Source organism: Limulus polyphemus, unplaced genomic scaffold, assembly GCF_000517525.1.
Source record: "Limulus polyphemus unplaced genomic scaffold, Limulus_polyphemus-2.1.2 Scaffold189, whole genome shotgun sequence".
Taxonomy (NCBI): domain Eukaryota; kingdom Metazoa; phylum Arthropoda; class Merostomata; order Xiphosura; family Limulidae; genus Limulus; species Limulus polyphemus.
The window spans coordinates 874,998-883,948 of NW_013665799.1; the positions used below are offsets into that span (position 1 = coordinate 874,998).

Sequence of the window (8,951 nt, forward strand, 5' to 3'; positions counted from 1 at the left end):
TATAATAATAATAATAATAATAATAATAATAATATTATTAGTTATTGATTCAATAATGTTTTTAAGTTTAGTTATTGGCCTATAATCACTTTTTTCTGCCTGACAATTGGTCCATTTCATTGGAAATCTTCCTAGACCTTGCAAGATCGCATACACATAGTCTTATAGAAGTTGTGTTAAGTATACAGACAAAATCATGGAATCAAATCAATTATATGGAATTTTCTGCTACCTGCAAAATAAAACAAAATCTTAAGAAAGCTATAAATTTCTGAACTGATACAAAATATAACGAGTCATTTGAAACCACAATAAATTGGATAACTTTATCTTGTAGTCCTAGTCTTGATGGTGTATTTACTTGTTTTTTATTTAGATCAAATATTGCTAACACTTTAGCAAACATTTTGATGTTTAATTGCTTTTAAAATTTTTAAAAAGACAATATATATCAATGCATGGGAAATCCCTGACTAAAAATCTGAGAAACAACAACAGAAAAATGCCTAAGTTGAAACAGACAGTTTTCCAATCATTTATTAACGAGATATTAAGGTGTTTGGTAAATTTTGTCAACATTCATTTGCAAAGACTGTGTAATTTCAATGTTTATTTACTGTTAAAAACTTGTGTAAGGAATCACATCAATGTGGAGATATTTTTGTAAGTTAAAATTTGTGGTCTGTCTTCTCTAAAACCTGCCCCCCCCCCCCATCTAATTTCTTATCTTATTTTAGGAAAACTACCAATGTTGTATATCCCTCAGCATTAGAATGAACTATGTAATCACTGTTGTTAGAATTGTTGAAAACAGTATGTCTTTCTTTTCAGTACTTGTACCCTTATACATTTTTATTGCACTTTTAATATTTATTGTGTTAAGAAAAGAAAAATAAAAGCACAATTTTCTATCCTTTGTTACAAATGAGTTTTTGTTTCACCTGTACATTAGATGGTTACTCCAGCTAGTAATTAGGTAAAAGTCCAAGCGAGTGAATATTGGTTTGAATTCCACAATATTGTAGAACATCAGAAATATTCTTGTCAGGATTGCACCAGAAAAATAGCAACAATTGACAGCCTAAACACAGTTAGATGATTAAAAATCATAACTAAAATTTAACTAACAAATTCCTGCAGTATCATTTGGTGACATGATGCATCTATGACTGATGAATTAAAAACTACGAGAAATTAAAAACTTGTATCTTTTTTTTTATGTAGTTATGTCTAAATCTTAATTAAGTTTTACATGCAATGTAGATTCAGTATTTATTTTAGTAGGTCCCATTCATTTTAGTAAACCTTTCTTTTTTATGTATTTATGTCTAAACTTTGTTGTTATTGAATGGTGAAGGTTTTTTATTTTATTATTAAACACCTAATGAATATTACACTGTTGTTTTGCATCTTGCTGTTGCAGGAATATAATTTAGTGAAATCCTGTGAGTTTGAGATTCAAAGTTTAGGACATTGACTCCTATATTTTTGATGTTCTCAAGTCTGTTGGTCTTCTATAAAGTTAAGAATATTAATTTACAACAACTAGCAAAATTTGTTTCATGCCATTGGTTCTAGGCACAAAGTTAAAGCAGAGATTGGTTTATTTAAAATTTCACAGAACTATCTTCTATGCTATTATTACTACTTTTACTTTTATCTTTTTTTTAATGCTGATTTTAATTTAATACTGTTTTTTATTATAAATAGCAGGTTGGTGATTGATCAAAAATCAGACATTTTTACACATGCTAAGCTGAGTTGGCTTGTCAAATACTAATAGAGCTAAAACAAAAATCTATATCAACTCTTAGAATATTTTAAGGATTCATAAACATAGAGGCTTCACAAATTTGATGAATTCCAAGATTTACCATATTAAATTTGACTGCTGGATTACACTTTATATACATTTGTTTGGTGGTTTTCAGGTTCAGCATCAATATCGCCTCATAGATCAATCTGGTCCTGCTCACAAAAAAAATTTTACTGTTGTTTTGAAACTGGATAATGAAGAATATACTGCTATGGGACCTAGCATTAAGAAAGCACAACATGCAGCAGCATCTGTGGCACTAAATAGAACTTCCCTTAAACATCCTCTTCCAAAGAGTCAAAAAATGAGTCAGGGGCCAATGACTCCTACTGTGGAACTGAATGCACTTGCCATGAAATGGGGAGAACCTGCAATCTACCAACTGATCGATCCACCCCGTCCCGCATTGATGCCCAATTTCAACTTCCGTGGGATGTACAACCAACGTTATCATTGCCCAAAAATTTCTCTAATGTGCTATGTCTGTCTGAAAGTAGGGAACAAGCAGTTTTTTGGGGAAGGGACCACAACTCAAGCAGCAAGGCATGCAGCAGCTGAAAAAGCTTTGCAAGCATTAAAAGAAATTCCTTGTCAAGAACATACAAAGAAACATATTGAGGTTTCTAAAACTGTAAAAGAAATGCCAGAGCTTGATCCAAATGTAGAACTGAAATCTCCAATTAGTTTAGTTCATGAAATTGCCTTAAAAAGAGGCTTTTCTGTCAGTTTTGAAGTCATTAGAGAAAGTGGCCCACCCCATATGCGTATTTTTGTCACCCGCTGCTCTGTAGGGGAGCTGGTTACAGAAGGAGAGGGAAATGGAAAAAAAATATCAAAGAGAAGAGCAGCAGAGAAGATGCTTATAGAGCTCAAGACATTGCCATCATTACCTGTCATGCAACAAAAAATAAAGAAAAAGCCACTTGGTAAAAAAAAGGGACGCAATTTAATCAAGGTAATGAAATTGGTCTGTGTGTGTGTTTTACGAAATCAGTTTAAACCATTTATTTAATAAAGTGAATTTCTTGTATATATTTTTAGAAAGAGAGAAAATAGGAACTCTTAAAATGTTTAGGATAATTATATAGTGGATATGCCAACAAGACCATTCTGTTTTTATATGTATATGTGTTCACTATTTATACATCTGTATGTATGTGTGTGTGTGTGTGTGTGTGTAAATACAGGTATGTACTGTATAAAAGTATATACAATTTATGTATTTTGTAAATCATCTAAAAGTTAGGAGTTCACTTAAGCATTTCTTCAGTATATACAATATACATTCAGTTTTTATTTAATGCAGCATACTTTTGTCAGAAATTGGAATTGTCTTAGTCAAGATAAGAAACTTGTAAGACCTTTGAACTCCATGAAGTTATTAGTCATAGAAAATTATATGATTTTCTGAATGTGGTAATTTCCAGCTGCTGTTCCATTGATAACACACAAGGTAGCCCACAGTTCTTTTTTCAGTTTAATTCACATAAAAATAATTCATCTTATATTCATCTCTCTCTAGCAAAGCTGTAAAAATTCTGTGAAAAGAAAATCCAATAAAAATGAAAGAATATATTTTCAAATCACTTTAAACTATAATACGTGTGCAATCTACTCACCAGATAATATTGAACCAATAAAGATTATATGCCTCAATGAATGTTTTGTTCATCACTTAGATTCATCTATTAATTGTTTTTTGTTTGTTTTCATTGAAATATAAACTTTGAAGTATGCCAAAAGCCTGTTTAAAATTATACCATATGTATTATTTGCAGGCTTCTAAAAGTTGTTTGTGCTGTTAAAGAGTAATGGGATTTTAATTTAGTAATCTGTTTTTTTTTAGATAATAGATTATAAACTTGTCAGAACATTTTATTAATGACACTTCAGTTCTGAAATACACAGTGCATCATTTAGCTTAAAGTTATTGAGGCTCTTCTGTTGAACATGATCGTATTGCTTATAGTATTAACTTTTGTAGTTATTTCAAAACTGTTGTATATGGAGATAATATTATACAACTGAAATATTATTTATACACTATACTTCCTAATTTTATCTTAAGAAAAATCATTTTTGTGTATAGATGACTATTCCTACTCGCATTTGAGTACATTTCTCTTCAGCTTGTCAAATATAACATTCTCTTACTTGTGGGTTTGAGTAAACTGTTTACAATTTATTACAGTATTCTTATATATATATTATTATTATTTAAAAATACATTATGAAATTTATGTTTGTAATAATTTCTGTTTAAATGGATTCAAACACCACCCACATGCACATTAAGAACTTTCTGGACATTATTAATAATGACAAACTAATTTTTGAAATTTGATTCTGTTTTAAAAAGTATTGTAAATATTGTTTAAAGTACTTACAATAAGGTTCTGGACTGGTGATTAGATATTGATCATTTCATGGTTTGTAGTAGAGCTAGTCAATTTAATCAATTACCTATGAGTGGCAATTACATCAGTTAGTGTCCCATAAACTAATCGATTAATCAAAGGTAATTATTAATTTATTAATGTCACAGAATAATCAGTTAATTGAAATTGAGGTTTTCGATTGTTTGGAATTTCCAAGTAATTGAAATATTACCATTATGTTGGTTTGTGTTTAACACAAAGTTACCTAATTGTGGGTAGGGAGATGCTTCACTTCGTGATTTGAGAGTTTGCCACTAAATTTACTCATCATGTCTTTGTTATTGCAAAGCAACTGAGGCTGTCTGCTATTGTCACTAATTTTGAATTGCTGACTAGAGGGAAAGCAACTGGGTGGTAGTGTTCACCATCAACTCTCGCTAATTAAGTATTAGTGTAAATTTCCATTTTTTAACACTGTTTTATGTTTCTAACTAATGATTCTGACATTTATTGTAAGTCATAAAGAAAAAGTTAATATTTTCATTTCTGCACAGATGCAGAACAACCTACTATAATTATTTTTTCTTAGAACTACCACTCATTGAGAGTATATTATCCATTTCTTGATTTTCAAACAATTCCCTTAGTTTTGTACAGGCCTTGCTTGAAACCTTGCTATGGTGCAATATGAAGTTGTTTAATCATTTACTAAAAAACATCTATAGAGAAAGTAAAATATATATATATATATATCATTGGCTATGCAATAGCATTAGTAATTACTGTTAGAGGCTCTTACATGTTTGAATTAATGCTGTATTCAGCCTTAACTTGAACTAACTTCTTTGGAAAAAATTTGTTAGATGCTCTCATGCAAATTTAGGTACATCTAAAGGCCTTACTTATTTCTTTAAGGATAGATCAAAGATAGTATGGATTAAATACAAAGGGTCGTTAGACATGTATAAGAATTGCTAAATATTTTCATCACTTTCTATTCCATAAATATAACTCATTAAGTAGCAAAAGACTGTATAATTGTATGCACAACAACCATAGTACATGTTTAAACAATTCAATTCTTTAATAGTATGTTTGTCTTCAGATATTTGCAATTTGAATATTCTTGTGGAAAAGCTTAGTTTCACCTACAAAGTATCGCAATGAATAGAATGCCTAAGAAGAAAAATATTGCTATATTAGTTGTTGATTTTAGTATTAATCTTGTTACAAAACTTAAGGAACCTACATGTGTGACTTTTGTATACATTTTGAATGACTTTAAAGAACATTTCTCACAAATGGTTATGAAAAATGGAATTTATTTTCTTTAAGAAAAAACATGACTAAGACTGTCAAGTTGTGCTACCGATGGAGAAATGTTAGTCAATGTTTGGCCTGAATCCTCATAATTTGGGAATGATTAAAATTCCATACACTAAGACAAACATTTTCAAAATATATAACCCTGCCAATGTATATACTTTAAAATTTTTTAATAAAACAAACTTTTATACTAGTGTCATAATATACGTTGCTTACTGTTATTGCATCTTTATGTAAACAGGCTGACAACTGAACTTCTTTGGATGCTACATCATTATGAATTTCAGAATTTCACTTTTCGTTGTACCCAAAATATTGTAATCCTTTTATCATATTTTAGCTTAAAAAGGTATTTTTTTTTGCATACTCTGCAGTACACTTTCTGGTTTTTATGGTTAGATAGAGAGCTTATTTTGATATGTGGTAAAGTGATACCTTAAGAATTTTATCCATTTGTCAGTTTTTAATTCTAAACAGTTAATGAAAAGATACAGTAGAACTGTTTAAAATATTCTGTTTCCAAATTTTATTGCACATTTACTTTAATATAGCACATGTATTGGGAAAAAAGTTGGCTCTATTTGAACAACCTTTATTTCAAGAATTTGACACATTGAAAGAATTTATACATATATTAGGAATATCATCTTTTTTATTACAAGTGTGTGTAGTTTTATGCTATTTTTTATAAATAGGTTAAATGAAAAATATATAGAGGTTTGCCCCCTTTTTTTTAATTACTTATGGTGAATTATTAAAATACATTTTCAGTTCTTTGGTTGCTATGAACAATTACCATTCCCAAAGTTCAAATTTACACAAAATTTCAGAATTTTGATAATGGGTAATCAATAACTATTAGTTTACTAATAGAGGCATACAAGTGTTAAAATGCCTGTGCATGGATTAACTGATATTAACCATAATGACAATAATTTCAGTTTGTAGTTTTCTGAAACATCTAAAAAGTTCTGTAAATATAAAGGTTTTGTATATTATACTGATAATGCTCTACTACTATAATTATATAGGAACAGAAGGCTGATCCACAGTATGGACAAGGAATTAACCCTATCAGTCGGCTTATTCAGATCCAGCAAGCGAAAAAAGAGCGAGAGCCCATTTACACTGTTGTTGCTGAACGAGGAGAGCCTCGTCAGAGAGAATTTGTTATGCAGGTCTCGTACCAAGTCTTCTTTTTTTGTTTGAAACATTATTCTTTTAGTTTTACCATATGAAAAATGAAATTAGCTTGAAACATAAACTTCATATTTGTATATTTCGGTACTTAGTTTAAAAAAGAGAATACAAAGGTGATTGAAAATTGACAAAGAAATAAGCTAAGTAATATTAAAATAAAAAATACTTTTATTGGACCATCTTTGTTGATAAAGAGCAGTTGCTGTTAACCAGTAAAAGTTTATTTTATACTTAATGGTATTATTTCACTTAACTTTTCTAGTAAATTACTTAATTTTGCAAATTCATGGTTTCTTATTTGTTAAAGTTGTATGTTATAAGTTGGTATACATTTATTTAATTGTTATGAATTTAATGTCTTTTGTGTGTGTGTTTGTGTGAAATGTGTTTTCTGTTACTACTACTTGTATAATACTATTCGTATTATTTAAATTGTAATGTTTGCATATTTTGTGGGAGCTGTTTTCTGAGTATGCTAATGATCATATGTGAGAATGACAATGGCACTATTATTTGCAAAAATTGAAAATAGAAGCTCCAGAATTTTCATATGATATTAGTTGGATATGTATAATAGGTAGCAAGATCTCAGTAAGCCTCAGCTTCTTAGAAAAATGTAATATGACTTAATTAATCATATCTGTAATCAAATTAAGTGAAAAATTAGTGGCACAACATAATTACTGAAAAAAATGTTTTGCGTAAATTAAAAATTGCTAGAATAGATGTAACATTTTATCCTTTTTTAATTTTTGTTTTGCACAATTAGAACATAAGAAAATGTTCTTGTAACGAAGATACCATAATTTTATGCCAAAACATTTTATTAAAAGAAAATTTTTGAAATATATATTTTGTAAACAGTAACATTAAAAAAAAAAAATATTTTTTGTGTTCAATAACCACAATAGTCTTTTGTAAACAAAATGTATATAAGTAAATTACACATCAAAAGCTGGAACAGGCTAGAATTTAAGAACCAGAATTGCCAAATTTGTTTGTTTGAGATCAATCTCAGTTTGGCAGTCACTAGGCTCTCGGTTAACTGTAACAGGTTAATAACTTGTGATAACTTTACCTTTTGGGAAGATGTGTGTAATACTCAATGTATTATCTGTTTTACCAGAGGTATGTTCTTTTATATAAATAGACAACTACTTAGTTTTGTAGCTTATGTATTCATTTGTACAACTAAAACAGATAAACTGTAGATGATAAATAACCATTTTGTTAGGAATGAAATTTCAAAAATGAAAAAAAACCTTTATTCTCAAAACAGATTTAAAAACATTGATTTATATCGTGGATAGTCTTGGTCCAGGAAAGAAATTGACTTCTTTTATGTGCATTATGATTGTTTTACTACATATGGTAACACTATCATATTTTTCTTTCTTTGGTACATCATAGCTTAAAACTTTAGTTGTGAGCAAGTCTCAGCTATCATTAACCACTAGCTACATGTTTTCATTCACATGTCAGCACTCTGTGGACTTCTACTTGTGACATGGATGGCCAATGCAGGAACTACAAAGATATTCTATGATTCTTTGAAGAGGCCCATCCAAATTCAGCAAATTCATATGTGCAGCAGATATCACACACTCTGTAAGCCAATAAACATGACCATAGTCATTACAAGGAAGAAACCATCAAACATCAAAACTAAGAAGGTTCACACATGAGAGAAGTGGTATACTAACTACAAAGTATTATTTTAACAACCTCACAGTGCTGTAGTATCCAAAGGTGCTGATACACAAATGAAATTCTAAATGCGTGCTAAATGCTGGAATATCTTCACAATGAACAATAGAAATTAAGTTACACATTCATTCACGTATCACTCTATGTTAGTTTGATTTTAATAGGATGGAAGGAAGATGTCATAAGAGACCATTTTCAGTCAAAATTTGCAAAGTAAGTATTAAACAACTTACAAATCAAGCAAAAACAATGTAGATTTTACCTTTTCCACTAACATATACTTCCAAAATATTTGCACCATGGTCAAATCTGATTCTCTTTTTTTGTTGTCTGTCAGTGATAAGGCCAAAGTTCCCCTCAGTCTAACAGCAGCAACCAAACAAGCTCTGTTACTAGTATGTACGAAATATGAGGTGTGTCTACTCTACCTAATATGTATCTGGTGTGGTGGTTTTTAATATTCGGTCATAAAGAAATTATTGTCGTCTTTTTTTTAGATGAAAAAAACCAACAACTTAGTATAT

The 8,951-nt window shown here is 29.5% G+C and overlaps 1 protein-coding gene across 1 annotated transcript in view; it reads left to right on the forward strand.

Annotated features, from left to right (window-relative positions):
* The window catches only part of LOC106478205 (double-stranded RNA-binding protein Staufen homolog), a gene marked incomplete at its 3' end in the record, with an annotated part of 43,344 nt that overhangs the window by 32,298 nt on the left and 2,095 nt on the right, over positions 1–8,951 (forward strand). The window contains exons 4-5 of the mRNA XM_013938729.1: positions 1,932–2,771; positions 6,552–6,698. Of these exons, the coding sequence (XP_013794183.1) occupies positions 1,932–2,771; positions 6,552–6,698 (987 nt within the window). The remainder of the gene's footprint in view (positions 1–1,931; positions 2,772–6,551; positions 6,699–8,951) is intronic.